The sequence below is a fragment of the Diorhabda sublineata genome, chromosome 3 (assembly GCF_026230105.1).
Source record: "Diorhabda sublineata isolate icDioSubl1.1 chromosome 3, icDioSubl1.1, whole genome shotgun sequence".
Taxonomy (NCBI): Eukaryota; Metazoa; Arthropoda; class Insecta; order Coleoptera; family Chrysomelidae; genus Diorhabda; species Diorhabda sublineata.
In genome coordinates this window covers 33,215,717-33,235,195 of record NC_079476.1, presented here as the reverse complement: position 1 = coordinate 33,235,195, position 19,479 = coordinate 33,215,717, and the positions used below count along the sequence as shown (strand labels likewise).

At 30.9% G+C, this 19,479-nt stretch overlaps 2 protein-coding genes across 2 annotated transcripts; one reads left to right on the top strand and one right to left on the bottom strand.

Annotated features, from left to right (window-relative positions):
* Positions 1-1,696: 1,696 nt before the first annotated feature.
* On the top strand, positions 1,697-5,131 carry LOC130441292 (39S ribosomal protein L15, mitochondrial). The gene is made up of 4 exons (XM_056774902.1): positions 1,697-1,888; positions 1,943-2,100; positions 2,157-2,482; positions 2,991-5,131. Exons 1-4 carry the CDS (start codon positions 1,796-1,798, stop codon positions 3,290-3,292), a joined length of 879 nt encoding a protein of 292 aa, XP_056630880.1. The 5' UTR covers positions 1,697-1,795; the 3' UTR covers positions 3,293-5,131.
* A 359-nt stretch (positions 5,132-5,490) lies between these two features.
* Positions 5,491-18,768, bottom strand: LOC130442176 (epidermal growth factor-like protein). Its single transcript, XM_056776277.1, has 7 exons — positions 17,944-18,768; positions 7,994-8,051; positions 7,777-7,879; positions 7,477-7,723; positions 6,263-6,442; positions 5,958-6,076; positions 5,491-5,861 (listed from the first exon to the last, which is right to left on the bottom strand). Exons 1-7 carry the CDS (start codon positions 18,078-18,080, stop codon positions 5,647-5,649), a joined length of 1,059 nt encoding a protein of 352 aa, XP_056632255.1. The 5' UTR covers positions 18,081-18,768; the 3' UTR covers positions 5,491-5,646.
* Between the last annotated feature and the right edge of the window lie 711 nt (positions 18,769-19,479).

The following is a 19,479-nucleotide window of genomic DNA, read 5'->3' as shown; positions in this document are numbered from 1 at the left end:
AGTAAAAAGATTAAAATGGTCTTGGCAGCATTTCAAACATTTCATCTTATTTTCTCATGTCTCTGAACTCTATCGGGTTTCTTTTTAATAGAGTTTTCACACTCAGGTACAATACAATACCTATAGAACAATTTTTTTTTTAAATTTTCCCATGACTTTGATCGATATTATAATCTATAAAGTAAACAAATACTTTACGTCTCAATTGACGTCATATAAAGCCCCGAAAATAGCGGCTTTCAAAAACAAGCCAAATTTAACCAATCCTTTAATTATTAGGTTTGTTCTTGGTAGTTGCACTGGAACTGTACTGAACTGGACCAGTGCAGGCCATTTCGTGTACAAAGAACGATATAGTGCAGAGAGCAATGGAGCATTTATTGATTGTTGTATTTGAGGTTATTTGACGTGATTTAGGCCTTCTAGTATTAACAATAATGGAAAACGATTTAGTACTTTTTGATATTTTACGTAGTGCCACCGTTTCCAGATTACACTTTCACTGCACTGCACTGACTCTGCTACTAAGACACTAGCGCTGGCTCTGCTACAAAGAACGCTTTAGTGTATACATACTGAAAATTATTTGGACTTTTTTGACAGAATATAATTTTTTATTGAGTTATAGCTTTCGAAAGTGCCAATTAAAAATATAGAGAAAATACATGCTGCTACAATTTTACTGTCCAATATTCATTTTATTGTGATTCTGGGAATTTAAAAAATTACATTCACAATCAATACTATTTCTGCCATCTTCTGAATCTTGACTAATGCCCAGTAGTTGTGGTATTGCCATCTTTTTTGACTTTCATTTCTGAACATAAAAATTCATTTGCTTTTTCTATACTGTATTTCCAACACAGTGACTTTCTCACTGATCATGTAGGCCTAAGGCTGAGACAGCTCTTATTTACCATTTTATTATTGTAATATTCCTTATTTTCTTCATAATTGATTAGTAGCATACAAGAATAGTTTAAAAATGGGAATTATTGTAATTGTTACAATTTTACTATCCAAGTTTCATTTTATTGTGCTTCTGAGAATTTAAACAATTTATATGTGTTAACTATTTATTACATTCACATTTAATACTCTTTCTGACAACTTCCAAATCTTCACTAATGGCCAGTAGTATTGCAATCTTTTTTGGCTTCCATTTTCGCACAGTGACTTTCTCGCTGACCATGTAGGCCCAGGGCTAAGGCTAATATTTACTGAGTGCTAACGGTAGAAAATGTGCGAGCAGAGGGTGCAACAACTTTTTCATTTGTTTTTATACAAGACCCGTTTTGAATTTAAAGCGATAACATATTTATTCTAGTCATAACTAACATTTGGTTGTGACTTCAAGTATTGATATTTCGAAAATTGAGCTAAATTCATTGTCAAACTGCGGCGTCGCGGAAATCGTACTTCTCCTTAATTAATATCAAATGCCACCGAAAAAATATCACTCTTAATATTTTTTACTACAGATTTGAAATAATTGTAGTTATACTACTTAAAAAATTTAAAAGTTATTTTGTGTATTATAAACCAAATATACAAAATATACGTCTTCAAGAAAACCAATTAACATGAACATTCGTAGCTTTGTTAAACAATCCTTCCTCTAATTCTTAATTCAATTATTGTTATTCAAACAGATCTACTCATATAGGTCAACTGTCGCATATATCACAAAAAAAGAAGACAATTCTAACCTATTTTGATTTGGTAGTTAATGTTTTTAGATTGTACGTAGTGTTGATATAATTTCAATAATTATATTTAACGACTTAAACGAATTATGAGTAATACTACTGAGAAAGCTCTGAGTCTTCTTCGTTATTTACCGAGAGTATGTATCGGTAATATCAGAGATAATCCTGGATCTAAACAGGTAAGCGTATTGGAAAATAAATTTGCACACACATAAGACCATATTAAATTATAGCGAAGTAAAAGAGGTAGAGCTCAACATGGAGGAGATTATCATGGAGATGGTAATAAAGGTTCAAAAGCAAGACAAAATTTTACAAGATTAGGTTACGAAACGGGAAATAATCCTTTCTATTTACGTTTTCCTTGGGAACCATATTATAAAGGACATCAGTAAGTTTTCTGTAATATATCAATATTCATCAAATAAACTTTATTTCATACTATAGCTTAAAACGAGAATATCCTCCTTTATCAATGTTAGATCTTCAAAAACTGATTGATACAAACAGAATTGATAGCACAAAACCAGTGGACCTAGTAGCAATATTAAATACTGGTCTCTTTAAACTCTTCCCAGATCAAAGACAATTTGGTGTACAATTAACAGATGAAGGTGCTGATATATTTGAAGCAAAGATAAATTTGGAAGTTCAATGGGCAAGTGAAAATGTTATTGCTGCAATTGAAAGAAGGGGAGGGATAATCACTACTGCTTATTATGATCCCCATAGTTTGCAAGCAATGGTTAATAGTAAGAAATTTTTTGAAAGAGGTAAGTTTTTGATAAAATGACATTTATTTAATATGAAATAAAAAATCTGTTATTTGTATTTTTTACTTCTTTATTCCAATAATTTGAGAATATAATTCAGTCCTTCTTTGGTCTAATACATATAGAGGTGATACTGGAATTTGCCCGTTTATAATTGTTAAATACCTTTTAAGTTTATTCACATTAAAAAATTTCAAAGAGAATATTTTAATTTTGTCTGTATAACTACCAATTATAATAGAGTAGTGGTAAATAGAATAGAATGATTTTCCTCAACTTTTTATATTTTACACATTTTCGTATGTTTTTTTATGATTTATCTTAATTTTAGGTCGTTTTTGATAGAAAATCAGTTTAAAATAATAGGTAAAAATTGATTTGCTAAAAACCGAAATAAGTCGAAACATCAATTTTCACATGTTATTTGAAACTAATTTTCTATCAAAAGATACCTAAAATCAAGGTGAATGATAACGAAAAACAAAATATAATGTACGATAATTTCTAGGAATTCCAATTCCACGTAGAATGATGCCTCCTCCTGATGCAATTGAGTATTACTCAGATGCTTCCAAAAGAGGATACTTAGCAGATCCTGATAAAATATCAGAAGAACGTTTAGTATTGGCACAAAAATATGGATATACATTACCAAAAATAGAAGACGACCCTCAATATGATATGTTAATGGAAAGAAAGGATCCTCGTCAGATATTTTATGGCTTGCATCCTGGTTGGGTAGTGAATTTGAAGGATAAAGTCATACTTAAACCCCTTGAAGAAGAATTAAAAGAATATTATACTTCATAGATCATTCTTGTTACTAACTAGTTTGTATATAGAGCAATAAATTTTAAATAATTATTCATAACTAACTAGTGTAACCTTAAATTATCCTGAAATGTTCAAGTGCAGTCCCACATTATCTTAGAATAACCAAATAAAAACTATAAGTTTCTAGTGAATGAAGATCACCTTTGACACCTGAATTCCCTCATTCTGATTTCACTTTTCTTTGATTTTTGAACCATATGCCACTATTCCATCAAAATGAGCTGAAGCAACATGTTTATTAGGTAATATTTTTGGTGGTAAAAAATTAATCTGATTATGATTTTTATTTACATACTTCAATTTTGGTACTGTATTTGAATATTCTATAATATGGTAATAATACACTGGTTCCATTATTCCCTCTAATATATTCTAAACAATCACTTAGAAACTTATATGTCTTTACTCAGGGGTGCAACAACGTGGAGTACCAGTGTCCACTCCATTTCTCCTTAAAACAAAGTGACTCATTTTAAAATTACATGAAGCAGGCAAACTCATGTAACTCAAGGTGCTTTTACTATAATGCTGCAAATCTACTTAGCCAGTCATGAATCCCGGTAGTAAAAAAACTGATTTCAATTGCATTGGGTGACACGAATGTGTCATTAGTAGATATATGTGGGTATTGCATTGTCTACTGAAAATATAAAATGTTTATTTGGTTTGTCCGAACTTGTGGAAAAATATTGGATTTGATGTAAAAAAAAAGAAACTATTTTAATCTGGCTATATGTTTTTCAGAATATTTCGGTGAACTAATAAAACTTATTTCGTTCTTATTTTTCTATTTCAAAGTAATCTGTTGCATTTCTGTGGTTTCGTAATTTGTAGTCCTCTATCTTTCTTTCCTTTCACAAAGTTTAAAACTATCATCGTATATCCTAGGGATTTGGATGCAGTTGTGTTGAAAGTACTACAGTTATATTTGTGCGCATGTGTATTGTTGTGCGTAGAGCGCATGTTCTCTTGTATGTGTGTAAGAGCTCATGCACATGACGTGTGCCTTGAGAGGTCCTAGTTCTATGTAAAATATTCTATTGTACAGATGCACAGAACATACCACAAATTTACTTCTGCCATCTACTAATCGTAACGCTAGTGCAATAAAAATGTGTCATTACTGTCAATGTCAATATGTCATTTAAGCTGGAATTTCTGGAACTGTTGGCGATATTCACTGTGAGTGTTGGAGTAAACAGTTTATTCAGTATAATATGATTCTGATTTCCCGCCACATTTCATTCAGATTTTGGTATACAGTAATTTATAATTATGATTTTCTTGTTGAAATTCAGTTTGATCGGAGAATATATGTTTCTCAGCTTACGGTCAGATTGTAATTTTATATTATCGAGAATTTAGTTTAGAGCCAACCAAATAAAAAATTAACATTTTTTTCAATTTCCAAAATGCTTTATTGGTATGTGTTCTAAATGGGAAAAATTTTGTAAAATTCAATGCTCAAATTATCGCTTGCGTCAAAATCATTTTCTGGAAAGTGATTTTACAAATTGCAATAAAAACATTTGAAGTATAAAGCTATTCCATCTATTCCTACCTCTCATCTGCCTTCATTGTCTACATCCATTTATGAAGATCACACTTATGCCTTAGTTCATGATTGTATACAAAACCAAGAACATTCATATGCATTAATACAGGTATAAAGGACACTGATATGATAGTCGAGAACCATCAAGTTGATAGCTTGAGTGTTCAAACCATAACATTTATTTACTTGGGGTATGTTCTGTGTACAGATGTTTCTTTTATTGTTCTTATTAACAGACAATAAAACCTTTTTTATTACGAGTGATTTGTTTGATTAACCATGTACATTAACAAGTTGTACTATAATATCTTCAAGTCCTACATTTTTACACCATCTAAGACGGACGAGATTAAAAAGAGTTTCAGTTTCAGTCTCTTAAGTAATATCCTATTAAAGAAATGGTGCATTGGTTATTGACAAGTTTGATAGTACTGTCGATATGTCTCTAGTCTTCACTATGTTCAGCGAAATAGAAATGTAAAAGTCCTTGAATCTACAATTTTAAACTCCGTGTAGTTTTTTTTACACATCAACTAGACGGATCTTGTCAACAGGCTTTCTAAGTCAATGTATCAATAAAAATTATACTATTTTCATTATATTAATAATAAAAAAATTATTTATGTATAAAAACTTTTTATTTTTACACTTTAAACTCGTTTATCATTACAGTCTTTTTAATTTCAAGCAATTTTATTATAAAAAGTATATTCAAGTCAAAAATAGTCAAATTAAAATAAAACTTCCATTATGAAGTTTAATAAAAAAAGTGGATCTAAAATCCTTTTAAAACAGCTTCCGGAATAAGATCCATGTGCATGACTGATCTCTTGGATCTTCTTATACATTCATTGCTACCTTTAGCTCTCTTCACAAATCCTGGATTACATATGCAGAAATTTGGTGCAGCACAATTACCATTTGGACAACCTTGTGGACAATGAGCTACACAAGTCTGGCTGTTGATAGATCCTGGTGATTCGATGTAACCTATTAAAAATCATATTGTTATCAAATATACTTATTTCTATGGTATAAAATTGTGGAAATTTTTATCATAAATAATTTGGAGTCCAGAATGTTTACCTTGTTTACACGCGCACTTGTTAGGTGCAACACAATCTCCATTAAGACATGGCTGATTACAATGTGGTGAACAAACGGTTCCAGTGTTATCTAGAGACCATCCAGTTTTACAAGAACATCTGAAATAATAACCATGATTAACAATTAAAAAAACACTTTCTAAAATAAACTTTTGTCTTCATTCACACTAACTCTTTTAAATTTAATTCAGAAATAATTGAGAACAAAAATTAATTATGCTATTATTGTAATTACACAAGTTTTGTTTCCATTATTGTTTTATAAGTATGAAAAAATTGCCTTACCTATTAGGTTCTATACATTCTCCATTATGGCATCCTCTTGGACAATCTGGAACACATGTGTGTCCAATTTGTTTATATCCCGATTTACAAGAACACTGATTCGGTGCTATACAGGTACCTTCACCGCAACCTCCTTCACAGTAGTAACCACATTTGTTGGTTTTTTTATCTAGAGCATATCTATAAAATAAAGAAAATATTATGGGCTTGCTTCATGGAATTTATCAAATACTAAGCTATATAAGATATACCTATTTATAGAACCAAAAATTGAGATTGAGAACCATACTTTTAATCAAATTTCACAATTTGTTGTAAAAATACTATTGATGAGATAATAATTTTAGTATACTTAATAAAAACTAGCAACCGATAATCTACTAGAAATTGACATCTAAATCAAACATTTTCTGACCATTATACAATTCTTAACATTTTTTGTAAATATAAAGGGTGGCGCAAAAAGAACGCATGAATTTGAGTTAAGTAGTGGAAGGAGCGGAGGGGCGGGGGTTGGTTATTTTGTTTTGTGGGTTAGGTTAGGTTAGGTTTTAGTAGCAATGGCGTAGTGGACCGTTGCGCATCGCGTTTTCGTTGTTGAACATTTCTTTTAAAATAATGAATCTGTTATTACTGTTCAACGGCTTTTCCGCAAAGAGGTCAATGTTACACGAAATGGTTCGATACCTGATCGGAACACAATACTTCGTTGGGTTGCCTCTTTTCGCATAACTGGATCAGTTATGAAGCAGAGGTCGTCTGGTCGTCCTCGCACTTTGCGAACTCCACTAAATGTCGACAGAATTAGGACATAAGTTCTTCAAAGTCCTCGCCACTCCACAATGCTCCAATGAACTAAGTCATAAGTTGGATAATCTAAACACTGTATTCATGTGAGTCCATTTTGTATGTAACCAAAATAAAGTAGATTATACTGGTTTGAAATTCATATGTTTTTTTGTGCCACCTTGTAGAAGCGCAAAACTTCATACATCATACATTTCGAACAATACAAAGAAATACTTGTACAATGATTCATCCACTTTCAAATGGCATTATTGAGATGCCAAATAAAATTATTGTCACCTCACACAAAATCATGATCAATATTTGTAAAAATAATATTGGGAAAGTCAATATTTCCAAGGCCATTTATTTCGCTAAAAGAATTGCTAGGCTTTACATGAAGATGTTGAATGATGTTAATTACATACCCTGGCTCACATGTGCATACTTCTGGTCCAGTGCAGGTACCTCCTTGTCCGCAACCCCCAGTACAGTGAGGTACACAATATTTTCCGTTTGCACTGAGTACGTTACCAGCATTACACGAACATGAACCACTTATGGTACAAACTCCGTTTAAACATCTTTCCGGGCATGTTGGAATACAGTCTCCGTGAAAATCATCATGAATCCATCCTCTCTTACATTGACAAACACCTGGTGATGTACAGTTACCTAAAATAATATTGTTTTAAAAATGAAGATAGGTGAAATGAGGACGTACCTACCATTTTCGCAATGGTCGCAAACAGGATGACATAGTAGATGCGTGTGTGGTACTTTTTCATATCCAGAACAACAAATTTCGATTTTACTGTAACCAGTTCTAGACTAAAAATGAAATAATTTCGGTAATTATTATCGAAGAAGATAGAATCAATTTTATATCAACTTTTATTACCTTCAACTTTCAATTAACAATAAATAAATATTCATAATTCTTACCCCATTTCCACGAGGGATTGCTCCACGTCTATCTTCGGGTGACAATAAGTCAATGGTACTGAAAACAAAAATTATATGGAGAAGACAGAACATATTAATTATAACGATTTGTTAAGGATACGATATTACAGCACATTCCAATATATGAAAATTAGATCTCAAAGAAACCCTAAGATGAATTATATAGAAAAAATAGTGGATACTATCATTTGGAAGTACAAATATCAACGACTTCCAGAACCTCACTTATCTTTTATTGGCCGCATGTCGTAAAATTAAGTATATAGTAGCAAGTTATTCGACGACGAAATCAAAAATTGAAATATACGTTAAAAAAAGTTTTGTATACATTTATTTGCGATTATTTTTCTACTCCCCGATTCTGCAGAGGAAACAAATTCTATTTCAGGGCTATCTAGGTTAGATTAAGTTGGTACGGGCAACCTCGACCTAGATTGGTCGTGGTTCACTCGGGTGCCCGAGGTCTATTGTGGTACCCTTTATTTTTCACAATTTGGAAGCTCAGTTATCTACCTAACCATCCTAACATCTTTTTCGCCAGCTATAGCTTACTTTTAAGCATTACCTATCCAAAATGACGGGTTTAACTTTTTCGATTTATTATTTTACTATATCATTGAAACAATCGTCTCCCCCAGCAATTGATACCGTTTTTTACAGTAGTTGTCAGTTGTCACTCCTCATTTCTGAAATCTTGTTCCAACATATGGAGGAGGTATAGAGAAGGAGGAGTAGTTTTTATGGGAGAAAAAACGAAAAAGTAACCGGCTATATACGATAAATAACAGTTCAAAAACCTATCAGAATAGCGCTGGTGTAGTCAAAGGTTATGGAATGTATGTAGCAATTGTAGATGAAATGAAATATGCCGAGTTAAAAAATTTAATATCATTTTTGACTCAAGCAGTTCATTATTGAAAATTTTAACGACTTATGTTCTACAAAATAATGTAGTGAATATAACCTAAAAGACATTTATCCTTACGCTAATGTGGCGCTACTCTTATTAAACACATTTCGACGAACCCTTTTCATATACATAAATTTCAATGGTCTTCTGGGTTGTGTTTTGTAACTAAATATTATGTTTTGTTTCTTCTTGATAGATCTTTAACCAAACCCCTTTGGATATCTTCTGTTTGATCATTTGTCCTAATATTTGACTCTGGTTCCTGTTTCGATAGTATATTCTATCTAATAACAAAACCAAATTCAGAAGAAAAGCCTTCCAATCATAATAATGCTAACCTTCTATTATAAGTCATAAGGATAAAAATTTCAATTCAATATATACCTTTAATCATTTAGCATTGAATTATAGAATTTTTTCATTTATATCTAAATCTATAACGGTATTCGTTTTCATAGTAATAATGTCAAAGTGTACACAAAATAATTCATACTAATGCGTTTTTTAAGGATTCTAACCAACTAAAGGAAGACAAATAAAAAATATAAAAATGAGGAAATATCAACTGACGGATTGATTCGTTTTTTTATGTTTTATTTTGAACTTTAAAAATTATTAATATGATTAGTTATGAGCAACATAATTAAAGCTTGCGGTTTTTTTACTTTTTAATTTTTCAACATAAAAATAGCTTATTGGTATTGAACTGTAAACTACTCATAACAACTTGAATCATAAAATTGAACAAAGGTATATATACACATAAAAACTAGAGAGTTATAAACAATAAATATAAAAAAATTAATACACGAAACTGAAGTAAGAAAGTGAAAGGATTTCTATTCCAAAAGTTGAGTTTCAACTTTGCTATGTATATCTAAAAGGGAAAACGAAGTTCTGAAACTGTGCTACACTATGCAGGGCCCAGTCGTTAGTGTTGATGGGGTAACTCGAATGCCCAAAGAACGCGTACACTTACTATGCACTATATCGAGATAATAAATCCGTCACCCCAGCATAATTAGGTCAAGAATCCTAAAGTGCGTCGTGATTTACTCGTTCTCCAATAAAATATCACGACCTTTAGTTGGTGAGACTTCTTTGTGTTGGATAAAAATAAATTAATTTTTTTCTTGAAAATGGTCCATCAGTTTTTAAATGAAATTGCATCGCTTATTCAAAGTATGCATGTGTCCACTTGAGCCAATGCATACGCCCAGTATTCAGAGTTTCTTCTTGCGTCATTCTATATAATTTTTTAAAATAAACTAAATCGATGAGTAATGTTGTTCTTTGTTTACTTAGCAAATTACAACACTATTTCAATTTGAGCAATGAACTCAAAATACAGTAGCACAGTTATCACATGAGTAGAATTGTTTTTTTATAAATACATTTACATAAAAACATTTTTAAGGAATTAAAATGTTTTCCTACATAATTCCAATAGGTGCAATCGTTTAATTTGAAAAAGAAAAAAATTAATCAATGGTTGCATACTCGTCATTCCTTTTAACAGTTGTATTCGTTATTTTTCAAATATAATAGATTATTATTTAATAATATTAATAATAATTTGTCAACTTTTTCAATGTATTATAATTAAAAATAATTTTGTCTGTCCAAATGCTTTAAAATGATACTTATAGTGTTTTTGTCAGAAACATGTCTTGGACAGGAAAAACAACTTTCATTTTGGCCAGCGCTTAAAAGTATTTGCCCACCCTTGCCTAGACCCCTCCCTAAATTCGACGCTGGTGAAACCTAACAAGAAACTCATTGTGTTGAAGCTTTTTCTCACTTCGAATGCTTTGATTCGGTCCAAAAACCGACAATTATCGGAATTTGAGAGAGGCGAAGCAAAGTAGCATGAGTCGGAGTGTGTCTCTCGAAATTAAGCACTACCTAGAACTGTGTATAAATTTTGTACATCGCAAGAAATAAAAACAACTTGGTTATTTACTCGACAAGTGATCTCATCGACTGATTTAACAACAATAGCGGCCAAGGTTATTGTAATATTAAAATTTCAATCGTGTGTTTCTCCTGAAAATTTTAACGACATGGTTTTTTTTAAACGTTGGACTACTAAGGTTACTGATTGGTATACGGCGTAGAACAGCTGAATAGAATAGATTCGTTAATAAATATATAATGGCGTGTTGGGAAAACACGTCAATTTGTATTTTTATATACGCATTTTTCTCAAGAAAAAAAATATGTTTGTCAAGTGATAGAAACCATACAAACTTTCCTATTTTAAATGTTTCCCCTATATTGGTTTTGAGAATCCTCACTGGATAAAATGTTAATGGACAAGAATTGTCGGAAAACATAGCGTAGGTCCTGTTTTCATTAATGGTAACTTAAGTGGAGTTAAATATTTAGAACTGTTTCGTGCCAACTTTAATAAACTTATCTAGCAAACCTAAAAGTTCGTGAAAATAAAATATGGTTTAATCAATATGTCCGACAGTGTTTAAACCAAAATTTTCCAAATCGGCAGATAGGGAGGCGCGGAACGATACAATAGCCAACACGATCTCCTGATCTGACACCATTCATTAGACTTCTTTTTATATTAGGTCAAAAGTTTTTTGTACAAAACTAAGCTCTAAATTGAGATAACTAAAAAAGATTAGTCACGCTTGCGATTAGATCAGTTACGCCTGAGATGTTGAGAAACATTTCTATACCATATTAGAATGTTGCCAAGACATTCGTTGAGAGTATTTTGATCAAATTCTATTTTGACATTAATGTTTGTTATTATTTTATAAAATGTTTTCTTTCTCTTATCCTATGGAATAGTTTTAGTTTAATGGTTTATTTTATGGACTATAAAAAATTGTTACAAACAGTTGATGTCTCTTATATAGTCGTCATGCTAGACCATTAGAGAACTTAATATTTTTCTCGTATAGATTTTGTGGAGAAAACGAATATCATTTTATACGTTTTTACAATTCATCATTTTACAGTTCTACATTACTGCTATACAACTTTAAGTGTACGATATATGTTGCAGATCGTAGGTTTGGCGTTTTTATTATTTAATATTTCAAAAAATATGTATAAAAATATAATTTTCGAATCATATCAATATTATTTCATTAAGAATATTTAGATATCAAATTTAATGTCATTAAGTTATCATTAAGAAAGAGTAGATAAAAAACAATTTTAGAAAAGATCAAACATATTTATTGCTTATGGTCCTAATTTTTGATATAATACAATATTATGACCTTCCATATTGATAGATAAACATATTTAAATATTAGTTTACAGAAATCATAATGTTAATAAATAATTAGCTGTCTTGATAACATTTCAAATATACATAAATAAATACAGAATCTCAAAAAAAACTCCTTAACTTAATCAGATTTTATTAAAACAAAATTTCCCATTAACAACATGTAGTACATAAAATCCCTTGGTTAAATTTCCCCGTTCCGACATAGGCCAAACCTATCGACGTATTCACGATAGAACAAAAAACACTAATTTTCTCTTACATATTCCGATATTACCTCTACCCTATCACAACATCGTGTCCATAACGAACACATAATTTCATTAGAACCAAAATCATCGTCCAAATTTACTCCTTTGAGTCCAGCATAATTCAAAAAGCTATAGAGTACCAACCTGGAAAAATCCTCTTCATCCACCCCTTTCCAATATCACCCGTAACAATAATAATAACAACTTTTACACCAAAACTTCTCGAAAAGACCCAATCAGCCAATAAAACATTTTCCACGCGTACCAGAAAAAACAAAACATGCCAATAGTTCCCCTAAATTCACATAATTCAAACGGCTCGAAACCAGCACTAATAATATTAATGTCGCGATTTTGTCGATGGTGAGCATTTTATCTTTTAATTTTATTCTAATAATTATTTTTTAGCTACAATTCCAAGTAGTTAGGCTTTAAAATTAACTGAAAGGGTTGATTCGTTGCATAAAGTAAGTAGATTCACACCCCCAAATCGGATGACTTCTTGATAATGAACGAATATCCACCCTATTCTCCTTTGAAAGTAGAGGCCGGAACTTCGATCAGTTTCAAATTTCACAGTTCACTTTTTCATATATCATACAGAAATTGTTATTATATCCAATAGAGTGTCTTATCCACTTATCACGGAGGATCAACTTTTTTCTGTCTACGTATTGCAATGTGATTTAGTTCTTTTATCATTGTTATGCTTCTACAGTCTTTTCTACTTTCTTTTGAAACTCCTTAAATCCGTTTTTGCCTGGTCCTCCCTGGCTTTATCTACAACTCGGTTCAATTCTGTTAGGTTTCTTATTATTTTTTCTCCATCCGATTGTATGCGTTTTTCTATTTTCACTGATTTCTCCTAATTTATGTATCTCATCATTATTCCTCCTCCATTTTAATTAGTCTATAAATTTTCCTCATATTTTTCTCTTTAACATCTTCCCAAAGGATCTATTGGGTCACACTTTCTTGCTGCGATACTGGGGAACCAAGAGCTTACATCTGATCTGTTAATCCCACTCCTTTGAGAAAATCCAGAATGTGGGATGGCTGTAGTTGCCAAAGAGCTTCGTCTTCAATTTCATACAGTTTCACACGGAATACGGAGGTTTCGTCCTCTGTGCAACAAAATCTGCGAGCCGCATTATCTACTAGGTCTATCGTCTTTAGGTGTTTGTTGAGGTGACAGTGCCCCGATAGAACTCCTTAGTATTTGTGGATTGTTTTTAGTTGCTCTTCTCTGGTTATAGTTTCCCAGGATAGACTTTGCCTGTCTCAGCCCTTGTAGGTTTCCTCAATAATTTGTTTTGTTCCTATGGACCTCCGACGTTTCCCTATGCATTTCTATTTTTGGTGCGTACTTTTTAAGTATGGTTTTTATTTGAAGAAGATCTGTCTCCCGATTGGACTTTCCAATATCTGTCATTATTTCCTTTAAAGAAAAATATACTTGAAACTTATTACTATTTCGTATTCGTTTCCTCATTTATTTCTGGTTGAACACTTTCCGTGACATAATCATTTTCTGATTTTACCTTAGTTTTCTTTTTTCAGCTTTTGTCAACAATTTATCATCATTTATGGGCTACAATTTGTTTCTATTATTAGCATTTCTTTATAAACTCATAGATTTAATTACTCAATTATATTAATATAATAATCAAAAGTTATTTATTTTTAGTGAAGACTAAAAACATGGTTAGTTAGTAATTTGTTCATAAATTCCCCGAATCTGTAAAACTTGGTATTTTAGCTTATGTTTTTATTGCGAGAGCTCATGGATCAAGTACTTACACCTTTAATCAGTTTACTTCTAAAGAGATCAGGTTAAAAATTTTAACAATATTTCTAGACTGTTCATTTTAGATGGCGAGTTAATTTAGAATTGTTGGACGTTGATTCTTATTAAAGGATTGTGGGGCTGTCAGTTAGTGTTATTTGGTTATATAATAGAGAGATCAGGGATTTGGTATTAACATAATTTCGAGGAGACGTAGCATGAAATATAAATATATGTTAAGCAGCGTGATTTGATTTGCCTACGCATATATTTATCATAAGTATCACTCATGTTCTAGAATTTGGAGGAAATAATAGACTACCAAATGAGTAATGATAAGAAATTTATGCAAAAGAGATAAAATATACTAAATTCAAGGTCTGTTCTTATTTAGACATTTTAAAACGTTTGTTTAAATGATTTAAAAAACCGTTTTTCTCTTTAAATATCCGACATTAAGACAATATGTAAAATATAGCAGATAACAAACTGATATAATAGGTACACAAAAAGACACAAACTAAGTTGTACACGTCGTATAAAATAACTAAGTTGTGAAAAATACCTAATAACATAATATAAAGGAAAATTGGTGCAAAAAAGAAAAAGGGTAGATTAAAAATTAGTTATATCGATTAGGTGGTAAAATGAAACGAAAGAATTAAGAATTGAATATGGAAGAAGCAGTGCTAAAGATTGGAAGAAATACCTTATTTTTCAAGAAAATTAAATATCTAAATTCAGAATATACTGATAATAATAACAGGTTAGGAATTTGATGAAACTCGCAACGTACCAACCGAAACGGCAACACTGGTGGCACGCAACTTGGAGGGACGACAGTTGGACATGGGTTCAGAATTGGAAACGAGACAGATCTACGCAATTCGAAAAATTTAGGCTATAAAAACATTCATTGGGTCCTTATTCACCTGACGAGATTCCTACTAATCTGTCATTCTTGTGGAACATAGAAAACATTCACATAGTTGTAATCGACCAGATAAAAGCTAGATCCAGCATTGCTATGAGGAGTGAAAGAATTATCTTCAAAACTATGAGGTTTCCCAATGGAAATACCTCAAATTTTTGGCCACATAAAGTTAATAGAGTGCGTTCGCAAAAATCGTTTTGTAAGCATCTGTGACAAGTCTCAATAGGATTTATCACAAAATTTGAATTTGTTACTACGATCCATTTTATTATAATAGACCTCAAACGACCACTCAGTCAAGTTGAACTTCTACTCTCAAAATTAATATCGCACTGTCATTTTGACCAAAGAAGGATTAACACCAACACAAATCAAAAACAGAATGTTGACTGTTTACGGCGACTTTTGTCCATCATCATTGTTTCGCTGGTAAGGAGATTTATTAGAAGATGAGCCACATGTGGGAGATGCTGTGGCAGTAAATACTCCAGAAAACATTAAATTAGTGGAATGGATTGTTCTAAGTGACCGGCGCCTAAAAACAAAAGAAATTGCAAGAAAGTGTAATCCGATCAAATTTTCACAGATTATGAAACCATGAATTCCAAAAGAGATTCCATGGAAGTGCATCTGAAAGGAGACCCCGTGCCAAAAAAGCATAGTTCACGAAATGCAACAAAAAATGGTGGATACAATATTTTACGACTCTGAGGGTAACCTTTTGATTGACTTTATGGAATCAAATACAATCGTGAACGCGTCATATCACTCCAAGACAGTTTTGTAAAAATATTATCAAAAAAAGTACAGAAAATCGGCTCAATTGTGCAGTTTCTTCATAACAATACTCTAGTCCACAATGCTCCGCTGTCCATAGCTACTGTACACGAATATGGCCTCACAGATATTAAATACAGCCTTCATCTGGCTACGTCCGATTATGTTTTGTCCGCAAAGTGGAAGATCAAGTTAAGCGGTAAAGGATTAAACTCTAAATTAAACAGGCTGTGTAGGAACTTTTGGTCTCTAATTATATAGTTTTATAGTGACATAGAATCTTCAGTCAGACGTTCTGAAAAGTATGTGGAAGTGGAATATATTGAAACATAATTTCAGTTTTTTCATTTATGACCCCTTTTTCTATGATAAGATGAGTAGATTAGATAACTCATAGAGCACACTGTGTATATTTAATTCTTTTCACTTGAATTTTATATTATAATTCAAAATACTATAACGGAACAATGGTCTACGAAAACTTGTGGGTAATATGTTCAAAATAAATTGAATTAACCATATTTTCCAACCGCAAAAATTTAAAAATTTTCCAAATATATTTTTCCATACAAATAATGTATTTAGACGTTAAAAAGTATTATATATGTTTAATATTTGCAATTTTCTAATATATTTATGAATTAAAAAAAATTAAAATTGTATTTTATTGATCGGCTTGTTTAAAAAAAATAGGTTAATAAGTAGCTTTATGCAAAGTGGCCTTCATAAAAAGCAGTTCTATTTAAAAAAGTTAAGCTCTACCCTCTATCTCTAAATTGCCTAATAGAATCCAAAATAAAAGAAAAATAACAATCATCATCTGAAGTTTCCAACAATCCTACGTATTTTTCACAAAAACCAAGTCACTAACCCACTAAATTATTGAAAAAATTTCCTCAAACTCTGGCGCTTGTCTACTTGTCCACGTCTTATCTTATTTATAATTATTATTCAGTTTATTTTCTATTTATCCAAATAATGTAGTCGATAAGTCATCATTTATTTCTTAATATTTGTTAATATTTACTTACACTTTATCTACACTGTTAATCATGCAAATTATCATTAGAAGTTAAAAGTTATCCAATAACGATTTTAGTGAAATTTGTAGTTAGATTATTCTTTACATTGACTTCTCTAAAGCATTTGATTCAGATAACCACTATATTTCATATAATAAATGTATTTTGAGAGTCTACAATTTCTTTCATTTAAGAAATAATTTTCACGTGGAAGCGATCCAGAACTACTTTAAAACCAAGTTTTTATTCTTTGGAAGCTCAAAATTTTATAAGTCGGTTCAATAGTTTTGATGTTTTAAATAAAAATAAAGATAATACAAAAATAAAATAATATTAAATTAGTTTTTAGTTACGTGAATTGGTTTTCTTAATTTTTTTATATTCAGAATGAAAATTAGCAGCGTGTTACTGTCTTCGCACAATTAAAACAAGTACGAATAAAAAAAGAAGTTTTTATTAGACATTCACGATATGTAGATAGAATTTTTAACTATAGTGCTAAGTTATTCACACTGTTTACTAATCTTATAACACTGGTCATTACATACCTTTAGTTTTTATGTTTTTTATTACTTTAAATTGTTAGCAAATTTCAATTCACTATTCGTCCAAATTGTATGGCCTGTAATAGAAATAATTGGCTGTCGGTTTTATTTGAACCATTCATGGTTTCGAAAAATCTATTTTTTGTGCTTGTTTCGATTCTCTGATAGAGTTTATTATTGTTCACACAAAATAATTAAAATAATCGCTTATTTAAAATTATTTGTTATTTATTGATTTATTACATTGCTGCGTTAAAGGTGAACTAGAGAAATTGAAAAAGAAAGTAAGTATATGAGTTATGTATAATATTTAAGAAAGCCCCATTCTAGTTTCCTCATGTTACATAACTAATTATATTCTTTTTAAAAAAATATTTTTTGGTAAGTAATACAACGTTCCATTAATATACATAAGTTATTTTTTAAAATAAGAATTTAAACTTACGGTACTTCCAACGTACATATTCCTCTTCTAGTTTGGTTCAAAACTCCCCTTGAGTGACCCTGAAGTTGAGCTGAATCAACAAATATGAGCGAAATTGCGAAAATCGCGCTAACGCTTATTATTACTTTATGCCACATGTTCAGTCTTTTTGGTCTTATTCGGAGAACGAGTCCGATATCACCGGATGTCACTATTCTATTTATAAAATGTTCTTCGTTGTTACTTAGCCGTCTGCTTGTTGATATCTGCTGTTGCTTGTTAGCCGATGTTGAATTACAATCTTTTTTGTATATATCTAATAAGTGGGAGTGAACTGAAAGTTATAGTCCAGCACTGTTCGAAAATGTTTGTTTATTAAATGGACAGGTCATCGTTGATGTGACATTCATATTATATTTTGCCAAATTATCAACCAATAACCTTTACAAAAAAGTAGTATAGTTGGTTATTTTATAGTTTCTTTGAGAATAACTTTGATTTTTGATTTATTTCAATAAATGTCGCTAGTTTTTAAAAAATAATTATGATTATGATTCGATTTTTAGGAATATTGAGATATAACATTATACGAATCTGATTTTAGGAACATTTTCTTTCAATAATACATCGCATTGTGGGCGAAAATACCAAAAAGCTGGTCAAAATTAGAAAAACCGGATATCTTATTGAAAATTGGTTTTTGGGATTGCTGATTACGAATTAGGCAATAGTTTTTCGAAAACAAAAAATTGCGGATCCAATATGGCGACCTGAAAATGACGAAATTTACAAAATAGAAAATAAACTAAACTTAAGCCTACAACATTAGCAATCGCACTCACATTCTTATCGCTGGATTCGGAATCATCCGTTTCATTTTTACTGTCTGTATCTCCATCAATCACAACTTACACGATACGTATGTAAGTTTTTTCGGTAATTTTATACTTACGGGTTCCCCTCGTTATTTGGCTTTAGAAAATCGAAAAATTATCTGATTTCGTTGATTTTTTTTTAAATCTTTGTTTTTACGGCGGATTTATGAAAAAATATGGGAATAAATAAAATGAAAACTTATATTGGTTAGGTTAGGTTATGTTAGGTTAGGGGGGGTGTGCTAAAAATTCAGAACAAATGTTCACAATTGGTCTACTTTTCAAACACCTCCCCCCTTCCCCTCGTTCCGGTCCCAATTCTCAAGTATGATACCATTTTTTTAATGGTGAAAATTCTCAATTTTTCAAAGTTAACTTTCAATATTATATACTTGATTAAAATAAGTGATTTTAAGAATGTTTTTGTTCATAAACTTTAATGATTACTTAATAAAAAAGGTACAAACGATTATATGTGAGAAAAGGTTAATTTTTAATTGTAAAAAGATGATAAATCAAAATTTTTGATAATTTTTTTCCATTTGTTCATTTTCTTGTTTAGATTATAGAAAAATTAATACGACAACTTCATTTGATTATTTGGAAAAAAGTTATCAACAAGTATACGTGAATGAGTGTATTTTCAGGAACATTCAAAGCCCTGAAACCAATAAAAGTTTTT

Bases quoted from the DNA above. Each gene is read 5' to 3' on its own strand.
- LOC130441292 (XM_056774902.1), top strand. From the start codon at position 1,796: ATGAGTAATACTACTGAGAAAGCTCTGAGTCTTCTTCGTTATTTACCG. The intron at 1,889-1,942 runs GTAAGCGTATTG...ATTAAATTATAG, and splicing joins ATAATCCTGGATCTAAACAG to CGAAGTAAAAGAGGTAGAGC. The intron at 2,483-2,990 runs GTAAGTTTTTGA...GATAATTTCTAG, and splicing joins TAAGAAATTTTTTGAAAGAG to GAATTCCAATTCCACGTAGA.
- LOC130442176 (XM_056776277.1), bottom strand. From the start codon at position 18,080: ATGTGGCATAAAGTAATAATAAGCGTTAGCGCGATTTTCGCAATTTCG. The intron at 7,880-7,993 runs GTAAGAATTATG...TTTCATTTTTAG, and splicing joins CAATCCCTCGTGGAAATGGG to TCTAGAACTGGTTACAGTAA. The intron at 6,077-6,262 runs GTAAGGCAATTT...TTATTATTTCAG, and splicing joins GAATGTATAGAACCTAATAG to ATGTTCTTGTAAAACTGGAT.